Source organism: Leopardus geoffroyi, chromosome A3 (genome assembly GCF_018350155.1).
Source record: "Leopardus geoffroyi isolate Oge1 chromosome A3, O.geoffroyi_Oge1_pat1.0, whole genome shotgun sequence".
NCBI lineage: Eukaryota > Metazoa > Chordata > Mammalia > Carnivora > Felidae > Leopardus > Leopardus geoffroyi.
The window spans coordinates 105,094,282-105,116,450 of record NC_059336.1 but is presented as its reverse complement, the minus strand read 5'-3'; the positions used below and the strand labels follow the sequence as shown (position 1 = coordinate 105,116,450).

At 50.6% G+C, this 22,169-nt stretch overlaps 1 protein-coding gene and 1 long non-coding RNA gene across 3 annotated transcripts; one reads left to right on the top strand and one right to left on the bottom strand.

Annotated features, from left to right (window-relative positions):
* Positions 1-108: 108 nt before the first annotated feature.
* Positions 109-13,061, top strand: TMEM127 (transmembrane protein 127). 2 transcript variants are annotated; one of them, XM_045446991.1, is made up of 4 exons: positions 109-289; positions 697-1,014; positions 9,717-9,881; positions 10,664-13,061. In XM_045446991.1, the coding sequence occupies exons 2-4, from the start codon at positions 771-773 to the stop codon at positions 10,969-10,971; spliced, it is 717 nt and encodes a 238-aa protein (XP_045302947.1). In that variant the 5' UTR covers positions 109-289; positions 697-770; the 3' UTR covers positions 10,972-13,061. The 2 variants fall into 2 exon arrangements, with proteins under 2 accessions (XP_045302947.1, XP_045302948.1); XM_045446992.1 differs by having other exon boundaries at positions 131-289; positions 604-1,014.
* Positions 13,062-20,639: 7,578 nt separating this feature from the next.
* On the bottom strand, positions 20,640-21,925 carry LOC123581175. Its single transcript, XR_006703649.1, has 2 exons — positions 21,812-21,925; positions 20,640-20,809 (listed from the first exon to the last, which is right to left on the bottom strand). It is a non-coding gene; the product is annotated as an uncharacterized LOC123581175 (long non-coding RNA).
* Between the last annotated feature and the right edge of the window lie 244 nt (positions 21,926-22,169).

Genomic DNA, 22,169 nt, shown 5'->3' with positions numbered 1-22,169 from the left:
TCAATTTCCCCCCACCCCAGGAGGAAAGCACCGCGGGACAGTCTCGAACTACCAGTCCCGTGAGGCCCTGCGCAGGGAGCCGGCGGCGCGCCCGGGCTGTGACGCGCGCGGGGGACGGGGCGGGGAGCCGGAGGAGGCGGAGGCAGAGGTGGAGGAAGCCGGAAGTGGATTGGGCCCGGGTCGGTCCGGGCGTTGCGGGTTTGGGGCCTGAGATCGCTCGGCCCCCGGCAGCTGCGGAGCCCCTGACAGAACTGAGCGGTGCCATACCGGCCCTGAGGCCTGCTGACCGGTGAGGAACAGGAGTCGGTGTAGGGGAGGCTCCTTTCTGGCCACAGGTCGCACCCCGAGAGGACTGTTTCCAGATCCCGGGTCCCCGATCCCCGCGGCCCAGCCCGGTCCTCTACCCCTCGGCACTCTCTGGCCGAGACCCCGGATCTTTCTCTCATCAGTAGCCGATACTAGCGCCTCTACTCTGGCCTGCCCAGACCTGGCCGGCCCTCATCCCTCTCCGGGTCCCTATTCCTCACCTCCGCAGCCCCATTCCAGGGACCCTGTCCCCGCCCCCCGACTCCCTGCAGCCCTCCTGTCTATGCTTGGCCCCAGGTCCCACCCCCTATTCTCGAGTGTGGGCCCTGACAGCGCTGCGCCAGCCCCCCCTTCTGTGAACCCAGTGCCTTGCTCTCCTCCCCGGGACAGGCAGGCTCAGCGCGCCCTGCGGAGGTCCGCGGCGAACAGCAGCGACCGCGGAGCGACGGCGGGCGGCCCCGGGCATGTACGCCCCCGGAGGCGCAGGGCTGCCTGGCGGGCGCCGGCGGAGGAGCCCTGGAGGCAGCGCTCTGCCCAAGCAGCCGGAGCGTAGTCTGGCCTCGGCTCTGCCGGGTGCCCTGTCCATCACGGCGCTGTGCACTGCCCTCGCGGAGCCTGCCTGGCTGCACATCCACGGTGGCACCTGTTCTCGTCAGGAGCTGGGGGTCTCCGACGTGCTGGGCTACGTGCACCCGGACCTGCTGAAAGGTGAGGGCGCTGCGCGCCGGCCCTCTTCTTTCTGAGCGATAGGGACCTCCTTGGTGGAGAACAGAATGCGGTGCGGGCTGGAGCAGAGATAGCCAGGGGCAGGCACTTGGCTTTAAGAAAACACCCCCATTCTTGCCTGGTGTACATGCCCACCAGGTGGCTCTCTTTGGGGTCTGGCCCCTCATTAATTCTGATGTTATTCAGCCAGGCACCTACTTCTCACGCCGTGCTAATCTGGATTACTGTTATTTTAGGATTCTGCCTAAGGAAGGGCGCTGTATATCGAGAACTGATAAGGGTGCTAGGCATCACAATTAGCTGCCCCTTTATGAGGAACCTACGGAATATAGGAAGGTTTCTTTGGGGGCAGCCAGATGGAGGGAGGAAGAGGAACTTTTAGTGTGGCCAGATTTCAATAGATATTTTAGAGTTCTATCATAACTGGGTTTTTGCTAGAGAAAAGGGGAGTTTATGGCATTTTCGATAACCAGAAGTCAGTTCCATTGCCCCCTCGGTAAAACGATCGGAATTTGTCTCTTGGAACCTTGACAAGCGGGTGGGCTCGAGTGAAGTAAGATTGCTTTGTTCTTCATCATGCTTCCTAGCCCGGTGGCCAGGAGAGGAGAAAGGGACTGTTCTCTTTACTTGGGCACAGGGGAGACCAAAATATCCGGAGGTGGGTGCGGGCGTGGGGGGCGGGGGGCTGTCCCAGGGAGCCTCATAGGTTATCCTGCCCAGCCCTGTCTCCAGTAATGAAAGTAAAGGCTGTGTGGTGGGAAGCAGGACTGCACTTGCCTGGCTTCTACCCCCAAAATGGTCAGAGAACCCCCAAAAGCCCTTAGTAACGGCACAGTTCATTACCTCCAAGGTCTTTTGAACCGTTTATGAAGGTCTTCATATTTTCTCCCTGGGCCACCCCCATCTGTGATGCATTCCAGATGTTTACTTCCCTGTGTATCGGAAGCATTAGCTATCTCCACTTTGCCTCTTTAAGGATTCAGGCACTGGGATTTAGTGAAAAGGTCAAATTCTCTCCTGTGCTTTGGATTATATGCCACTTCTGCAGGCCTAGTCTGAAAAACCCTATCCTTAGAGCCTAATGTTGTCTTTCTCTAAGAGCTCTCTTGCTGTTTTGAATCTCTCTGGGGTTTTCGATGTTTTAGGATAGTTTTGTAGAGAACAGGATGGGGGTTTCTTGTTTACTTCTACATTTCACCATGATGAAATTTGCTGGTTGGGCTCACTGAGACCCAAGTTATACACATGATGGAGGCCTCGTGACGTGCAGCTTTTTCTCTGGCGTGTAGCTGGTGGCAGAAAAGCCATCCAGCTTGAGTAGAGCCTGGATGGTTTTACCCTCAGCACACTACCTACCTTGGAGCACGGCTGCTGCCTTTCCATTACTTCATCTGGATCATTGCCACTGATCATCTGCTGTTCCAGTGTAACCTGTCCCCTGCAAACTGGGAGAGAGTTCATGGTGCTTCCCCCCTTTCAAATCATTCCTGGAGAGGCTCACAGAATCTGTGTGATGGAGGGAGAGGCACTCTGGTCCCATGTCCTTATTTCAGAGGCCCAGCAAGCTGTGTCTGAGAGAAGTGAAGTGATCTCTCCAGGGTCACACAACTGGGGGCAGAGCTAAGGCTGCTGACATCTATTGAGTCCAGTATAAAATGATGCTGTCTCCTATGTTTCTTCACCTTTGTTTTACTTGAGTGTCATAGAGAATGATCTCATGAGTGTTCCACGTTGGTGTGCATCCTTGTCAAAGGCATTTAAAAAATAAAAACAAATTCTTGATGCAGGTTCTCTTTTGTTGACGTATATATTTACCCTTTTTAAGTAGTTTTCAAGCCAGATTTGGTCTTTTATAAAGCATGTTGCCTTAATCTTTACATTACATTTACTCATGCATTTAGCGATCTTACCCCATGGATAGTTTCAACCTACTTTTCCGTGGCCACCTTGTTGGCCATTGCAAGCTAGGAACATGTGGGCGTCCATTAATAAGGAAGGTGCCAGTGGTACCTCATGAACTCTCAGAGAACAAGGCAAGGAATCAGGAGGTCCCTGATAGCTTCTCTTCTTCCTTTTCTCTGTACCTGTTGGGTTTTTGGTACCCCGTGGGCCTTTAGACATGGGCTTTCCTGTGCAATTATGTTGATCCTTAGGGCCTAACCCACGTCCTAGCATGAAAGCCTGGGATATTCCGTATCTCAGGAGGGAGCAGAGCTGCGGGGCACAGATCTGATGCCTAGAGTTGCTACCAGAGGGAGAACAGGCCCTACCAGGTCTCTGAAGGTGAAGGGGAGTAGATGGGGCCGGCAGGCTTTTGGAGCAGTGCCTTCCTGTTTCTCAGCCCCCCTTCTTGAGTCCCAGGCGTTGTGCTAAGCACACTCCATGTCTGGCTTTAGTTTCTTCTGAATATCTTTCTTTGGTAAGTACTGTCCTAACGTCCTAACCTCACTTCACAAAGGTCTCAGGCTCAGGTGGTGGTGGACCTCCACTCTTAGCACCGTACTTTGCTCACTCTAGGTTTCTTTTTCCTTCTATTGGAGCTGTCCAAGGCTTATTATCTCCCCATTCTAGTAGAGTTTTTCTCACAAGCCCAGCCAAAGCTGTGCTGCTTATCCCTCGTGGCCTCAGCATTCCAGCTCAAGTTGGTGATCCTGAGGCAAAGCCACTCACCCTCTTGCTGTCACTTGCAGAGCCCCTGAAGGCTTTGGCAAATGCTGGCCGGCTCAAAAGATTTGGTCCTGAATTCTTCCACTCTCCAGGGGGTGCCTGCTTCTCACACAGCTCTTCACCCTGGGCCCAGGTCCATAGATATGCTCAGACTGCTAGTGGCCCCAGGCAGCAGAGCCCCAGATAATTGTTCCTTCTGAGCCCCGGTCCCTGCTATCAAATGTGGCCAGCAAAGGGCAGCTCACAGCTTCAGGAAGCATCTTTGGAGAATGAGGAAGTTTGGGATTTGAAGTCAATGAATCACAGTTGACAACAAGCCACGAAGATCAAGGCCCTTCCAGGGAGGGCCATTGTGCCTGCTGAGTGGTGACTAATGCAGCTGGCACTTTCAATGCCTGCCGGGCCTGTCCCCAGAGGCAGCTCAGCTAGAACCTTTAGTATCTGTGGTAATACCCAGCCAGGCACTAGAGGGCCCTGTTGGAGTCCTGTGTCAGAAGCCTGTCTGGAAGCTAAAAAGTCACAGTGAGCTGTGCAGGTGGGATAGATGAACTCTGAGAAGGATTGGGGCAATGGGGAAGTGCCTCTAACTCGCTGAGACTCCAGTGAGGGGCGAAGGGATGGAGGATGAGACAGAAGAAGGGAACTGTCCAGAAGCCACTTTAACCCTCCTGCCTGCAGGAGGAGGGGGTGAGAGCAATGGGCAGGTAGACAGGAAGAGCCAGGGCCTTCAAAACAAATCCAGCCCAGTGACTCACCAGTGACCTTGGGCAAAGTCAGTTCCTTGGGATCCTATTACACAGCAGCTGCCTTCTTCCCTGGTGACTGGAGGGGACAGTCAGCAATAATTACCAAAATAAAGAGCACAACTGGAGAAGAGGATGTGTTCTCTGACTTACTAGAGTGTAGTAGACTGTACCACTGGTTTGAATTTAAAATTAGGACCCTGCCCCATATGCCATTTCTCTCCACAAATAAAATAATACTTGGGGCGCCTGAGTGGCTCAGTCGGTTAAGCGTCTGACTTCAGCTCAGGTCACGATCTCACGTTCCGTGAGTTCGAGCCCTGCGTCGGGCTCTGGGCTGATGGCTCAGAGCCTGGAGCCTGCTTCCGGTTCTGTGTCTCCCTCTCTCTCTGCCCCTCCCCCGTTCATGCTCTGTCTCTCTCTCTCTCTCTCAAAAATAAATAAACGTTAAAAAATTAAAAAAATACATACATAACATTTGGGGATTTTTTTTTTTTTTTTCCCTTTAGCAACCCTCAAGGGAGTGGATATTCGTTGCCCTCCCTGCCATACTGATGTCTGGCAGGGGAGGAGAGAAACAGACATTGAGATCCGGACCCTGGGAGAGTCTGAGCTGAGTTCTAAGCATGTCTGCAATAACTCTGCCTGGCTTTTCTGTGTGCTCGGAGACTCTCTGATGAAAGACTTCTTGGGATATGAGGCAGACTCCTGGGGTATCTGTAAACATCACTCCAAGGGAAGTTTATTTTATTTTTTAAAACACTTTTTAATGTTTATTTACTTCTTTCTTTATTTATTTTTGAGAGAGAGACACACACAGAGTGCAAGCCGGGGAGGGGCAGAGAACGAGGGAGATACACAAATCCAAAGCAGGCTCCAGGCTCTGAGCTGTCAGCACAGAGCCCAACGCAGGGCTCGAACCCACAAACCATGAGATCATGACCTGAGCCAAAGTCGGACGCCCAACCGACTAAGCCACCCAGGCGCCCCCTACAAGGGAAGTTTATATTTCGCTTCCCCACCACGCCTGAGGGTTTACTCACAGGCAGTCATGTTGAAACAAAACTCATTTGAATTTTGGGTCAAAAGCTCTTTCTCTGTACCACATCATCACTCTTGTGGGCAGATTCTCAGTCTGGCTTTAGTCGGCTCTTTCCCTGGCCCACACTGGCTGACGTGTGCAGAGGAGGAAGTACCAGTGGAAGGAGGAAAGGCACGCCGGAGATGCCACAGCTGTGGCCCAGCCATAACAGCCCCAGTGCTGAGAGAGTGGGCCAGTGGCAGTCCGTACAGGCCCATTCCTGGCATGGTGTGAGTTGACCCTTTCAGCACACCCCTTCATAGAGGGAGCAGGTGTCACTGCTTTCATTTGCTAGATGAGAGAGCAGGGCAGTTAAGTGACTTGCTCAAGGTAACACAGAGTCTGTGGTCGGTCTAGGATTCGGCGCCTTTCTGGCGTCCCCACTGCTTTCAAGAGCCAGACCGATGGCTGCAGAAGCCCAGACCACACCGAGCAGGTTTTGCCCAGTAATTCCCACTTCTCATGGCTCAATGACCCAAACCTTTCTTGCCTAGAAGAGCTTTCATGCTTCCACCTGTTCGGTTAGTGAGCTCAGCAGCCACTGGGTCTGAGAATGGCTCTGACAGCATTCGCATTAACTTCTGACCCTTCGTTCAAATACCGCTCTTTAGGATTTGATTGATTACTTCCATTAGGAAAGAATGAAACGGCTAAGTCTGGTGCTTGGTGATTCCAAGCCTCATGATGCAAGGGAGGCTGATGCGGGTTTAGAGTCTTAACTGTGCTGTGTGACCTGGAGGAAGTCCCTTGACCTCCTGGAGCCTCAGATTCCTCATCTGAGCTGTGTGATGAATCCCCCAGTGTGGAGTGAGGCTTACCTAAAGTAACACTTTTTTTTTTTTTTTTTTTAAAGTAGGCTCTACACCCAATGTGGGGCTTGCATTCACAACCCCAAGATCAAGAGTAACATGCTCTAGTGATCAAGCCAGCCAGGTGCCCCAACTAAAATAATGTATGACCCATCTGTGCACACAGGCTATTCCTGGAGGGGTACACAAGAAACCACCAATAATATTTGTCGCTTGGGTGGGGCAGTTGGGCATTTGGAAGGGGAGGGACGTCCTCTCTGAAGCTTTTTATCACGTGCAAGTCTTCGTTATTATTGAAGTAAGTGTATTATGAAACATAAGACATATAGGAGTATATATAATAAATGTACATTTTTAAGGATGGTAATAAAATGGACATCCTGTACTCCCTATGCAGCCAAAGAAAGTGCCTGAAGCACTGATGTATTACTTTTTTCAGTTAAAACTAATTGTTAAAATGTAGTTGATTTTTTTTTTTAAGTTTATTTTGAGAGAGAGAGAGAGCATGCGTGCACATGTGCGTGCATGTGTGTGAGTAGGGGAGGGGCAGAGAGAGAGGGAGACAGAATCTCAGGCAGGCTCAGTGCTTTTCGCACAGAGCCTGATGTGGGGCCTGAACTCAGAAACCTCAAGACCTTAACCTGAGCCTAGATCAAGAGTCAGATGTTCAACCAACTGAGCCACCCAGGCACTCCGAAATTTGGTTTGTTTATTTATTTATTTATTTTGATAGAAAGTGCAAGTGGGGGAGGGGGGGAGAGAGAGAGAGAGAAAAAAAGAACCCCAAGCAGGCTCCATACTCTCCGTGTGGAGCCCCATGTGGGGCTCAAACACAGGAACCATGAGATCATGACCTGAGCAGAAGTCAGATGCTTAATCAACCGAGCCACCCAGGTGCCCCTAGTTGATTTTTAAGAACCACAATTAACGCACCACTCAGAGTGTCTGGCCACATTGAGTAATGCTGCTGAAATCAGAACACAGCCTGCTGCAGCACAGAGTGTGATGTAAGCCCTTACACCCTGCCGCTCTCAGGTTATTCTTGGAAGCACTAGAAGAACACTTTTGTCCCGTCCTGTCCCGTCCCTGCTATGTGCCATGTGGAGCCCAAGAAGAACCGTCTCAGAGAGCTTTGAACAATATTCAAGCAAAGGCAGGAGACAGCCTCCTGCCTCCAGGAGCTTTTCTTTCAGTGAGGCCTGTGGGTTTCTAGACTCCTTCAGGCCATAGCGCTGTCTTAGGCGATGCAGGGCTGGGTTAAGCGAAGGCTGGTCCTGGTTGCTGGCAGAGCTCACTCATAGGCAAGCCTCTTAGCAGCAGACGGTTTCCCAGGCTGGGTGATTGGACCCAAAACAGATGGTCAGCTGACAAGAGAGCGGCAGATAGCTCTGGGGCAGCTTGATGAATGATCTGCAGCCAGATGGAGGCATAGAAGTCCTGTGTGAGCTCAGCCAACATCTGCCGGGTGAATTCTGAGCCTGAGGCAGGGAATGCATGCTGTCACAAAGGCCCAGAGCCTCTTGGTCTGGTTCTTCAGGGTGGGAGGCCAGACCCTCTGCCCAAGATCCAGTGATGCCAGTGTCTGTTGGTTTGAGCCTGCCTTGTGGGGTTCAGGTCGTCTCTCCAGGTTCCTGGACTATTCTTCAGCAGTCCACTTTCCGTCATAGGTCTGGGGTCAGTGTTTCTTGGAATGTAAGGCCTGGCCCACCTGCCTGGGAATTACCTGGGCTGCTTGCTAAAATCCAGATCCCTAGGCCCTGCTTCAGGCTGAGAGCTCAGAATCTCTGGGGCCTGGGAACATGCTCTCAGCCAGCACCCTTGGCGATTTTCACGTGAACTAGATTGATGACCATCATCCCACAGCCTGTCAGCCTCAGCGTCAGATCAAGACTCAGGAAAGAAGCCTATAGTCTAAGTCCTGCCGGCCCTTTCCAAATTGCCCTAAATCAGTTGGTGACCCATGGCCTAAATGAAAGAAGAATTTGCCCATGGTTAGAATAGAAGGGGGAGAGTTAGTGAAGGCCCATTTCTTTCTACCAAAGCCTAAAATGGTTTCTTCTTGGATGGGCCTTTATTCTAGGTGATTCTGGGAGCTCTAGTAGTTTGCATAGATATAAAATGGAACAGTGTTGTCTAGATGATTTTTTTTTTTAATTTTTTTTTTTAATGTTTATTTATTTTTGAGACAGAGACAGAGCATGAACGGGGGAGGGTCAGAGCGAGGGAGACACAGAATCTGAGACAGGCTCCAGGCTCCGAGCTGTCAGCACAGAGCCCGACGTGGGGCTCGAACCCACAGACAGCGAGATCATGACCTGAGCTGAAGTCGGCCACTTAACCGACTGAGCCACCCAGGCGCCCCGATGATTTTTTTTTTTTTTTTTTTTTTTTTAAGAAGTTTCTAAAGTCCTAGAAGTTTGCTGTTTGTGTCTGGTGATGGTTGTCATCCTGGGACCTCCCTTCTCCATGACCCTGGGGACTCTGAGTGTTGCGGCTCTTGTTTCAGCATCTTCCTTTTTCTTGGTTCACTCCCTCGTTTGGGTAGAGCATGCACCCCTCAATAGCTTTGCCCTCATTTTAGAAGGTGTCGGGGGCTGTCAATTTCTGAGTCTGTTAGGCTTTTGTGGCGTAAACTAATTGCTTCTTAGCTTTTCCCCCATCTGGGAAAAGCTTATCTAGTGGGCTACTTGGGCTTACCTGGTGCATTAAGTCCATTCTGAGTAGTTCTAACTCCTTTTAATTTCCAGAATTTTGTTTTGCCCCTCTCCTCTTTGTGTGGGTTTATGCCTTAAATTTTTTTTCTTTTGTTTTAGTAGCGTGCAAGGAGGGAGCAAAAATAAATGTGACATACTAGTCTACCATCTTTCCTGGTTTATTTAGCACTCTTTGAATTCTCTGTTTTTCTAAACTGCTTCAACTTCTTTTTGAACAAGGGAATGAATGAGTGGCTAGATAAACAGTCAACATTAATCGGCCTCTGGCCTTAGCTAACTCTTTGGCCGTCCCAGCTCAGAAGTCAGTGGGCTTTTCCTGCCAGCCCAAAGCACGCTTTTAGCAGAGTGGGTTACCCTGTCAGGCTAATCGTCAAGGTCTTTACAAATGGTTAGCAGAGGGTGGCAAACACGAGGAAGTGGAGCCCTTCACTCAGGCTGATTTTGTTGGAAAGGGAAGAAGGACCTGAGGCTCATGGGAGCAGTGACCAGGGTTCCTGTCTGCGGTTCCATCTCCTGTGGAGGCCAGCTGGAGCAGGAGCCAAGACTGCTCGGTCCAGTACTCCCCTGGTTCCCCAGGACTGTGGTAGAGGGGGACAAACGCCTCCCAGCGGGAGGCTTTCTGCACCAGGGTGTTGCTTGGGGCCCTGAAGATCTGGTTCTTCCCCTACAGACTTCTGCATGAATCCCCAGACAGTACTGCTCCTGCGGGTCATCGCCGCCTTCTGCTTCCTGGGCATCCTGTGTAGTCTCTCTGCGTTTCTCCTAGATGTCTTTGGGCCCAAGCATCCAGCTCTGAAGATCACCCGTCGCTATGCCTTCGCCCACATCCTTACAGGTACGCTTGGGCCTGCTCACGGTGGGGAAGGAACTGCCACAGGGTGGAGGCACCCCGTCTGGAGTTGCAGTTGGGGTCCTAGGGGCTTCTGTGAGCAGACACCATTCCAGATTCTTATTTCAGCTTTAGCCTTTCACAAAGCATGGAGTTGTAGTAGCAGCTTGTTTCTTTCGTTCGCATTTGTGCCTGCCAGGGCCACAAAGCCACTCGGCCCAGCTGTGGAGAGGGAATATTGTTCGTATTCCACAAGAAATCTCTGTGCTCTCTAAGAACTGGAGTCGAAGCTCAGCTGGGGTTCACGGGGCCTGGCACAAGCGGGGAAGGAAACCGGGGTGTCTCACTGTATCTCCCCTGGAGTACCTGGTCTCATCGCATTCTCCTCTTCCTGCTTCCCTGCATGCCACCTTTCTCTATTAGGTGCAGCCTCTGTCCTCCCTCATGACTGGGCTGCTGTGTTGATTTGACTTGTGGTGGTGCCGATTCCACCCCCAAACTGCATGAGCTGGTCTATCCCTTTCAAACACACAGTGACTTATAGCAGCCTGATATCCCAGTTCCAAATTCTTGAGACGCAGAGACTCTGACTGGCCAAGAAGGGGTCGGGCATCTGGGCCCAGCCCCAGCCCGAGAATTTTCCTGGCCAAGAGAGCTCCCCATTGCAGTGTCTGGAGCCGGACAGGTTCTCTGAGAATGAGGTTTGGGCGGAGAGGCTGCAGTTGGTTCTTTGGGCATCCTGGCTGCAGGGTGCCTACTAATTCCCATGCTGTCGCTCTGTCCCCCAGTCCTGCAGTGTGCCACCGTCATCGGCTTTTCCTACTGGGCTTCTGAACTCATCCTGGCCCAGCAGCAGCAACATAAGAAGTACCATGGCTCCCAGGTCTATGTCACCTTTGCTGTTAGTTTCTACCTGGTGGCAGGAGCCGGTGGAGCCTCGATCCTGGCCACAGCAGCCAACCTCCTGCGCCACTACCCCACAGAGGAGGAGGAGCAGGCCCTAGAGCTGCTCTCCGAGATGGAGGAGAACGAGCCCTACCCAGCAGAGTATGAGGTTATCAACCAATTCCAGCCGCCCCCGGCCTACACACCCTAATGCCGGCCGAGGGCTTTCTGCCACAGCAGCCCCTCCCCACTCTGCGGCGCTTCTCACCCCCAGAGGAGCTCCTGTCCCCAGCAGGCCTCACTGGTAGGATCCTGACCATTTCACCAAACCTTCCCAGGAGAGATTCTGCCTTTAAGGTTGTTCATGTATCCCTGCTCTCGAAACCTGGGATTTGCAGATTTTATATAATGCACTGTTTCCCCTCTTGTCACCTTCCTGTCCCTTCGCGGTCACTAGTCATTACCAACCAGGGATGGTCATACAACTTTTCTCCCTTCATGGGCCGTATCTTCGAAACTGGGACTTTCCTTGGGATGCTGCTGACAGTGGACAGTCCCAGATAGAAGTGTCAGCAGGTGCAAAGGGAAAGGGGGCTATGCCCTGCAGGCTTACTTCATAACAGTCCGTGTTTGTCCCACAGTTGTAACCCTGGACTGACCCCACCCCCCCATTCCTTCTTGGAGGGCCCCAGTACCGGGCCGTCCACTCCACGGAATTCTCTGCACTTTAGTCTTTGGACTTCCCATTACGTGTGTTCTGGTTTTATGGGAAGAAGGAATTGCTGTCGGGAAGCAGAGCCAGTGCTCTCCCTGCCCTGCCCTTGCTTGGGTGACTGGAGCCCAGGCAAAGAGAGCAGCAGCTGGCGTGGGCCTGAGGCCCCCCTGGTGCCCATAAAGGATCAGAGTGAGGGGGGCCAAATCTCCCTAGCCCCTTCACCTTTTAAAACGTGAGTGGTTTTAGAAGGATCAAGCAAAACCAACCAACAGCAACAATATTGTTTTTAAACTAGCGACCAGACTGTTGTCGTTTTTTTCAGACACGTATCCCATTCCTTTTGGCTCCGCAGTGTTTGGGGCCACCACGCCTCCCAGGTAGTTCCTCCCTGAACCTCTCCCAGCAGAATGCAGCCTCTTCCCTTGCTCCCTCCCCTGCAGTGACCCGGCTCCCTGGGCCCTTCCTGTGGAACCCAGAGCCCTGGCAGCCCCCGAGGGGCTGAGGACTGTGGCCTGGCTGGCCGGCCAGCGTGGTGCTCCTCAGGACTGTGGCACTGAGATGTAACCTGGCCTCCGTGCAGGAACAGGGGCCACAGTAGGGCAGGAAACCCGCCACTCTCCACATAGGAACCGCCACCAGTGGGGTCCCATCGCGTGAGGTGTCAACACCACCCTGTCAGACTAACGGACCTGGCTGTGTCCTTCAGGCTCAGTGTGTCCCCTGGACTGTGACTTGGGGCAACGGCTTGCTGCATGCCCCTCTTCTCTTCTCGAATGTACTCTGTCTGGTCTAGGAGTGTGCCGCTGGCTCTTCCTTGCCTAGCCATCACTCTGGCTATCCTGTTTGCCACACATAGCTTTGGGTCTGACTGGAAACTCTGCCCTGAGATCTGGGGCACAAGTGGGAGAAACGTGAGAGATCTTCAGCGTGGATCCAGATGGCCGGGCTTCTTTGGAATCAGTGTCCAGTGCCGAGCTGAAAAGCAGATTGGATCCCAATTTCCTTTCACGGGCAACAGACCAAACAAGACCAGAGAATGGATACCACCGTTGAGTTGGGGCTAGAAAGGGACTGTCTTGTGTCTCGTCCTTCTTCAGCCTGTCGTCCTGGGGACATCTGGACAGATGCCTGCGTCGGAGGTGAAGACCATGTCTGTGCACGAGTGAGCGGCTGCCTGGAGTTCACTGTGGTGCCAACGTGTGTCCCATGGTGACTCTCACACTCTTCCAGACTTTTCGGCAAGAAAGACCGCAGTATGATACCTGAGCACAAAGCCAAGGAGCTAAATTAAGTCTTACGTCTGTCTGTGAAGTCCGAGTTTGCCGTTGGCAGATCTCCAGGGTGTGGCCAGCTCTCTCAGACTGTGGGTGTCCAAGCAGGCAGACCAAGAGACCGGGCACCAAATACGCATGCCAAAGTGACCAGTCATCTCATGAGGACCCAGACATGACCCTGTGGACCGTTCCATGTGATTTGGAACCCACTTTTTATTAGTTCCCCATACCTCTGGCCTTTCTCTTTTTCCCTGCCATCCTGACACTGATAGTTTGTCATATATATCCCCCTGGTTGTGTTTTTTTTTTTTTCTAGAAAAAAAAAAAATTAAAAAGCAAAACAAAACAAACTACAAATAAGAATGTAAATGCCAGTGGCTCCCTGTCATTTTTCTGTTGCAGTTTCCCTGATTTGGTTTGTTCCCTTCCTCTTAGAGAAGCCGGAGAAATTGACGAAGTGTGTAATCAAATAAAAAGAAAAGGGACTTGCATGTGCTTACTCCATGCAAGACATTTTCACCCCTAAGACCCCCCCCCCCCCTAATCCTGAGACCTTCCACACCAGGGTCCCAAGGGTAGGAGCAATAGACACCTCCAGCCCGGTCCCTGTCTTCAGACCCTGAGCTCTTCTCTGCAGCTGCTGGTTGGCTGCAGAAGAGAAAGCTGCTTCTGAACCCCAGCCATGATGCGGAAAGGAATAGACTTCTTTAGCTCTAGGACTTGGAGAAGTTGCTGCACTTTCTTTTGAAACCACAGGGAATGATTACTTACTTACAGGCATGCGAGTGGAGACAGTTCCAGGAGTGTAACTTGTAGAAGGACCCTGCCTTTAGCGTCCACGCCTCACGTGGCCACCCATCTTCCCTTTGTTCAGCCGACACACTAAGCCAAATGTATATCATGGCAGAAGGGTTTAGGGCTCCCTTTGAGGAGCAGCCTGTTTAGGTGTTCTTTTTTTTTTTTTTTTTTTTTTTCCCCCCTTTGGAAGAATACACATCTTTCCTGAAAGCTAGGATGTGCTCTGTCTCATTTCATTTCAGATCTTTACAAAAGGCCCGTGTTGTATACGAGGCGCCCTTAGGCACCATGAGAAGAAACAAGATGACCAGTGGGCCCCGTCTCCAAGAATTTTGTACTCTTAGTTCAGGAGATGGTCTTGTTCACAAACAGGCAGTGAAGTCAGTGGTCTAATGGACGGTTGGGGAAAGTGCTGTGTCAAGAGGGGAGGCTGGTTATGACTTGAACGATGACAAAAGGCTTCACGGAGGAGGGCAGCTTGAACCAGGCTTCCCGTGAGAATTTGGAGGTAGGGTGTGGGGAGTTCCCACTGAAGGAATAGCGAGCAGAAGCACAACTGGAGGCCCGGATGTAGCGAGAGAAGAGGTTAGAAAGGTGAGAGGCCCATGGAAGGCCCTAAAAGCAGTGGGGAATCCTGGGAAGGTTTTGAGAAGAGACAGGAGGGATCCAGGTTTCTTTTCATGACTGGTGACAGTGTGACGGAGGCCCAACTTCTGTTAAGGGTCAGAGCCTGAGGGTGTGGGAAATGGGAAGTGGTGTGGGGGTCTGGAAGCTTGCGGAAGGGGAAGAGAGCAATCTCATGGCATGGAGGCAGAGTCAGCAGTGTGGGCTTAGGAGGGCTCACAGATGAGAAGATGCAGGATGTGAATGGCAGCAAGGAGAGAACCTCGGAGAACAGAGGAAGAGGTGGTTGGGTCTTGGGGAAGAGCAGTTTTCTTAAAATAACTAGAGAATCTTCAGCTGACATCTCACCCACAGATGTCTACACCATCAGCCACTAAACTCATAGGTCACAAGGCTCTGTGGGGAGATAAAGGAACTAAAAAACTTTTTGGCCCTTGTTTCCAAATAGCCCGAAATCTTCTCCCCTGCATTTTTTTCTGGGAGTGGCATTTTAGTTACGTTTGGGAGGCACATGGAGGGGAGAAAATGACTCTTTGAATGGTGTAGCTAAAGTGAAGGCACTCTGTTAGGTGCCCACTTTGAGAATTAATGTAACAGTTCCTCACTTTGGGGAAAACGCTTGGCTTTGCTGCTGTGGGCAGGGCAAGTTTCCTCAGGAGAGATTTCAGCGGTTTCTTAAAGCTCAAGGATTTATGTTGGCCTGGTCTGCCCACTCAGCTGAGTGGGGAAAAAAACAAAAAACAAAAAACACAGTGAATGGTGAGGGGCTTTGTAACATGAGTTCAAGAAGACATAGAGGCCCCTCAGCCCTTTGGACAACCATGTCTCTGGAGAGTTTGGTGATGTAAAACTTTCAAAGAGACATCTGTGGTTCCATCTTACTTAAGGGCTTGGAAGGCTCTGAGAATGGGGCTGGAGTTATCGGGCCTGCAGGCAGCCCTGTTTGGAAGCTTCCAGTTCTCTTGGTCTCTGTAGCAAAAATGGCAGCTAGCCTTGTAAAGGACCTTCCCTTAATGGCGAGGTCTGACAAGACCCTGTAACTCGGTCCTCCACCTTGGTGTTACGTTCCTCTTGGGGTTCTCTCACCCAGATTTCTGGTGCCCCAACTATTGGCAGAGAGGTTCCTTGTGGAATAACACTGGGGTGGCGGGTGGGTTTTGTTTTCAAAAGGGAAGGCCGTCCCTTATTCATGCTTTTCCACCTGTTTGCTTCCTTGTGCTCTAGTAAGAGTGGTGAGAGAAATTTGTGCATATGTTCACTTGAACACACAGACTATTGGCCTTATGTCTTGTTTTTTTACATTACTTAGGGGCAGGGAGGCTTGCTTTCTTATGCAATGTTCACTCACCAAATGAACATAGTGTGCTTTGTGAAGGATGCAAATATATGAATTCATACAATCATCGTTCTTGAGGGCCTTCTAGTCCAGCTGTCAGGAAAGAGGAAATCTACAAGACCGGCAGAGACCTGACAAAAGCAGTTTGATGCCCCTTGAGACTAATGGTCTCGGAAGGCTTCATGAAGGAGAGACTTAATACAGGCATTGAAGAATGGGCAGGTTCTCATGAGAATAATGTAATCAATGGTGTGACGGTAAGAAAGGGACAGGCTTTTGGGGGGGGGGGAGGGAGCAATGAGTCAGTGTTTTGAAGTGGTGATAACCCACAGGAGGAGAGTAATAAGGTGGAGGGACCCAGCCCGTGAGGGCCTGGAAAGCAAAGGTTTTGTCAGAATACTTACAGCTCCAAGATACAGAACTCTTAACACAGAACTATCTTAATTACATGGAATTTATTGGTTTGCATAACTGAAACAGTGACTTGGCGGGATCCAAGTACTCAAATGATGATGTCAAGACACTATTTCTCTCTCTCCGTTCTTCTCATGGGCTCAGGTAATTTCTCCCCAAAGGTGGTGAAGATGGTCAAAGCAGCCCTAGGCCGTTACTAACCTCTTGTTTAAGGACCGGGATGTCTCTTTTGTCGAAGGGATTTTGATCTGGTTCTGGAAGACTTGATCTGAAGTGCTTTGGCCTGGCAGCTCAAGCTGTATCCTTGATGACAAGAACACATGTTTTCCTGAATTGTTTTTAGGTTGTGAATTAGGGGAAACTGCCTGCTATGAAAAGATCTCACATACGGATGGATGAATAAGTGGATAAATGTTGTAAATACTTTCCGTTCTAAATAATAGATGAATAGAGCTTTGGGTTACATACCATTTTGAAGCAAGGAGAAGGCAATTACTGCTGCCTCTTAGCCTGACCGTTGGAACCCAGGGTTTGCATCAGTCTTAGACAACTTACTTTCCAAGTACTGGGGAAAAGGGACCAAGGCATGGGCATCAAATCCTAATTAATTTAGAGTGGGCCCATTTAACTCTCTGGGGAATGCCTGAGAAGTGATTTTTACAAATGCTGCTAAACCAATAAATTGGTGCTTCCTAACTGCCAGATCCCCAAACTGGGAGAGATTATGTCTAGTCTAGGACCTGGAGCCTGCATGAGGAACCTGCCACGAGGAAGGATGGGTCAGAGGGCAAGGGCATCTGCTAAGGGATACCAGAGAAAGACATCTGGAGAGGGGAGTATTCAGGGCCCCTAGCACTTTCTAGGCAAAGAGAGTCCATGAGCCGACTCCCAATACCAGTTCTCTGGACAGACAGACTCTATTGGTCTTGAGGACAGAGTTGGGTTCCCTGGGCAGCAGACTGTGAGATAAAGATTAGCATGTGATGTGGTACTGGGGGTGTTCTCTGGTTCAACACCTATGGAGGAAGGGAAGGAAGCAGTCCTGGTCAGAGGGAGAAAGTGGGGTGCAAAGTCATCTCCACAAAGGCCTGACCCCACAGAGTTCTGAAGGTGGGATGATGGCCTTTTGAGTTGTCCTGAATTGGGGTGGGGGGACCAGGCCTTTATATGCTGGCTTCAGCAAGTCACTGGATGCATGCCCCAGAGAGGAAGGTGTTACCTTGGGCGAGGAAGCTCCATCACATGAGGGCAATTCCTAGAGGACTGATAACTGAGGGCTGTCAGCCAACAACACTCAAAGCACCTAGGAGCAAGAAGCTCTTCGGTCATGAAGGTGGACCTGCAATGGCATATCATGGTGTCCACTATTCCTTCTGTTTACTACTCAGATCCACTTCTTTGTATACGTTTTGGGAGCAGCTTGATTTTTCTGCAGGAAGCCGATGGTTCATGGGATAAGCCACATTTCCCACAACAGCTGGTCTCGAGGCCCCAGCTAGACAACATCATCTTCCTCTTCTATCCATTTTAGATGCTTCTCACCCTCAGGAAGCACTTAAGCCGAGTGCCTAGTCACCGTGTTCTTTTCTGGCCGTAGTTGCTGCACTTCTCTATTTACTCTCAACATTGAGCAATGGTGTAACAAAGACACAGCCAGCTGGACTGTCTGGGTGCTAACAAAGTATCTTCCTCTTTGCTCCCATCGTGTAACTGTAGCCCTGGCTCTTCCCGATAATCAGGGTCAATTACTGCCGCTAGGATGGTGACGCCTGCTTCTTGCCTGCTGGTCCCTTGGCACAAGGAGCTCAAAGTGTCTGGTGGCACCTGAAGGTTAAAGTTCAATGGGATTTTTGTTATAGCCCCTGATGAAAATACTCCCATCTTGGGAACCAGGGCCTCAAAACCCTCAAAGTTCACAGGTGCAGTGAGAAATACCCAATGGGATCACTGGGCTTAATGGTACGTGAAGCCACTCCTACTTCCACCACTTGCTTCTGGACCTATCTGTTCTTATTGGGACATAGCACCATACTGACTGTTGACAGAGTGTACATGGTGTCATGGAAGGTGGTACCCTATCCTTAGTTGGTGTCATCTCTGTGCTGGAACCTCAGCTATGCCTTTACAGTCCACTCCTTCTCTCTGTTCATGCTGGCATCTGGATGGTATAGAATGTGATAAGGCTAGTGGATCCCATGGTCACGTGCCACGGTCATGCCTCCTTTGCTGTGCAATGGGTCCTTTGGTCTGATGCACTGTTATATGGGATCCTATGTCAATAGGTCAGACATTCAGTAACACTCAAAAGATACTGGTGCTGGCTGAGACCCTGCAGGCAGAAAAAAGCGAACACCCAGAATGTAGCAATTTCAGTCAAAATAAATTGTTGCCTTGTCCAGGATGGAGAGTATCCAACCCAGTCAACTTGTCATCCAGGCTGGTTGCTCTCCTTGAGGAATATTGCCATTTGGGGGGCTCAGCATTGGATTAATTGCTGGTAGTTTGGGCATTCAGCAGTGGCCTCAGCTTTTGTGAGGGGAGCCTATGTTCTTGGATCCATGTATTACTCCCATTCCTGCTACCATGGCTGCTCCATTCACATACCCATTGTGCTGGTACTGGGGTGGCTGATAGCATCTGGGGGCCATCAACTGGTAAGTTATTCTTCCTACTTGTTCTTTAGGGCCTCTTTCCGGGTAGATACTCTCTGCAGGGCATCTGTACACTTCTTGTCTACTCAGAGTCCACCTATATACTCCTCTCTCTCCCAGACCTTTTGTTTTTTTTTAAGTTTATTTTTGACAGAGACAAAGACAGCATGAGTGCGGAGGGGCAGAGAGCAGAGACAGAGAATCCCAAGCAGGCTTCATGCTACCAGTGCAGGGCCCAATGCGGGGCTTGACTCACAAAACCGTGAGATCACGACCTGAACAAAAACCAAGAGTCGGACATGTAATCGACTGAGCCACCCAGGTACCCTTCTCCCAGACCTTCTTGTCTGTTTTTTTTTCATGTGCACTTATTTTTGAGAGAGAGCAAGTGAGCGCATGTGGGGGGGTGAAGGTAGAGAAAGATGGCGACACAGAATCTGAAGCAGGCTCTAGACTCTGAGCTGTCAGCACATAGCCTGATGCAGGGCTCAAACTCATGAGCTGTGAGATCATGATCGGATGCTCAGCTGACTGTGCCACCCAGGTGCCCCTTTTTGTCCATCTTTCTTTCTCCTGCCAGGTCCCCAGGCCCCCAGTCAACCAGCCAAGTCAACTGCCAGTGCTGTGAGTCCATATATATTTTAACTACTGCTACATTTCCACACAAAGTGAATGGCCAGGTGCACCACTGAGGATTTATCCTTTGGGAGAATTTTCCTGGCCACTGTCTTTCAGGATCACCTCAGGGTGGGGCTATAGTACAGACACAGTTCATTTTCTACTTGCATCCACGTACCATTCAGACCTATCAGCAAATTAAATTTTGCTTTTTTTCCTTGTTAGCTGATCAAAGGGACCTCACTTCCTATGTAACCATAGATATGAGTTGAGGGCAGAGGCATTGGTGCAAAAACGGTAAGTGACATGAATGTCTAGGTCATCTGCTGGTAGAGTTTACTTGTGCCCCTGATCCTGTCCATACCCAATTCTGGATGTACTACTTCTGTCCTGCTATGAATTATTGCTGGGCCTATTTAACTTTATGTTTTAGTAGGTCTAAAGGGCAGAACCTAACTTACACAAGAAAAGCTCATGATGAAGAATTTGGGGCCAACAAAAGTATACAAAGGGAATAGTTTTTCAACTTGTTCTGGGGATACACAAGCAAAAAGTTTGTTGATAACAGATTGGAAGGGAGGTCAGGCTAGAGAATACTGTTAGGGCCTCAACAGAAAAGTAGAAGAGAGAATGGTGTAGAAGAAATTGATCTATAAAATTCTAAAGTGGAAGAATTGGTAAGTTGGTACAGAAATGGAGACAGCAAGCATATTTATGCCATCCTTTTAAAAAACAAAATCATAGGGGCGCCTGGGTGGCGCAGTCGGTTGAGCGTCCGACTTCAGCCAGGTCATGATCTCGCGGTCTGTGAGTTCGAGCCCCGCGTCGGGCTCTGGGCTGATGGCTCAGAGCCTGGAGCCTGTTTCCGATTCTGTGTCTCCCTCTCTCTCTGCCCCTCCCCCGTTCATGCTCTGTCTCTCTCTGTCCCAAAAATAAATAAAAAAAACGTTGAAAAAAAAATTTAAAAAAAAAAAACAAAATCATAGCTGTGAAAGGAAGGAGAGAGGTAGTCTCTGAAAAGAGGATGAGTTAAAGGTCTCTTTTTCTCAAAGCTTTTTTGAAGATGGACTTCCGTTTATGTACTGAAGGAAGAAACAGTAGAGATGGAGAACAATGGCTAGATTTGAGGGTTAGAGGGGCTCAGCTGAAGTTCTTGAGAACTCATTTTGATAAACAAAACAAAAACAGAAAAAAAAAAAAAAAAACCCAAAAAAGCAGAAGTGCTAAGCTTTTAATCAAGGGAGCAAGACAGTAGGAGAGTTCAACCTCTCTCCACACAGCCCCCTCCTGGCCATCACTGGGAAAATCCTGACTCAAAGTTTCAAATACTCTTTTCTGTTATATACCCATTTCTCCTTACCTGCTTTCTGGGGAAAATAAATATCAATACCAATCCCCGGAGTAAAAGCAGACAGTCTGGATAGGATAGATCTAAACTTCAGCTTCCAGTAAAGTTTGATTTTTTTTTCTCTTTTTAGAGGAACATTTTTTATTAATCTCTACAACGGTTCAAATAGCTACAGTAAGAGTAAAATTTCTAAATGCATTGTCTTGGAATGAGCACAACCCCTTTTGTAGCAAGACGTCCTTTTACATATTTTTTCTCGTCCCTAAGGTACCTGTAAGAAAAAAAAAAAGGAAATAATTTAGTGTAAGGTTTTCCTACTGGACATCCCACAGTTGTATTAATGAGATGGGTACAGATTAGTAATTTGATGGCTTTCGAGATCGTTTAGCCAGGGTGTTCACGGGTGGTGCAAAGTAGGTTTTAGGAGACCTGTTTACCTTCTCATGCTAACATCTTTGAGTCAAAGAGAGTGGGACAGCTACTACGCGAACTAGGGCATCTGTCCCAAGTAACTCCATTCTGCTGCCCTTTTACCAAAAGGTTTTTCAATTTCCAGACTGTGACAGGCCACCTGCCCACGTAGCTCTCTGGAAAGTGTCCTAGGCTCTAAGGATGCCACATCGGCCCACTCTAGCGACGTGGGGTTCAGAGAGAAGATGAGTGCTACGACTCCGACCCTCGGAGACCATCCCAGTACCTTTGGTTATTAAAAGCGCTTCCGGGAGAGGCCAGCCGGAGAGATCGGAGAGATCGAAGAAGGTATTGATGGCAGCTGCTTCTAGGCCTCAGCAAGGTCTCCATTCACCAAAGGCGTCTACACCGTCCCGCCCTCTCCCCACCCGAACCTGGACACCCCCAGCGTCCCGCAGAGACAATACCAAGACCCCATTCCACCCAAGATTCAAAGTAGTGAAACAGGAGACGCTCCCCCGCCTCTCAAACCAATTGAGCACTGCGCGGGACTCTAACTGACACCTGGTCGCGCCCCCCCGCGGGGTGGGGGTCTTTTGGTCGGAATATGGCGGCGGTGGCGGGGTCTACGGGTCACTCTCCGAGGCGCCCTTGACTGGCTCTCTGCCGCGCCACCTACCTTGCTAGCTAGGGGCCCGGCGCGCTACACGAAGGGGCGGGAAGGAGCGCTGACGAGCACTGGGCAGCGCCAATCAGCACCGAGGAGTCCGGACCGCGCCCAATCAGGAGCCGGGTGGCCACGAAGGGGGTAGGTTGCAAGCGAGCAGCGCATGTGGCGGACGCCGAACGCCCGGGACCTCACCTGCTGCTGCGACCGAGCCGCCCACCTCGCTGCTTCCCGAGCGCTGCACATCAGGGCCCCGGTGCCGGCTTGAGGACGCCAAGGAAGCAGGGAGCCAACAACGCTGACCGGCTGTTGGCCTGCCGCGTTCGCGGCCTGAGCCCAGGAAGGCCTCTTGCAGAGGTTGCGGGGCCACCCCCGCGACTGTGCCATGACCGACTCTCTCCGCAAAGGGGACTCTTCCTCAACGTTTACTGCAGAGAGAGATGAAAAGCCTGTTAGACCGTGAGACGAGCTCGGGGCCGACCGACTAGGGGCACTCGCGGCAGGCCGCCCGCGCCTTCCCGGACCCGTTCTTTTTGCCCTGAGAGGGAGGCCT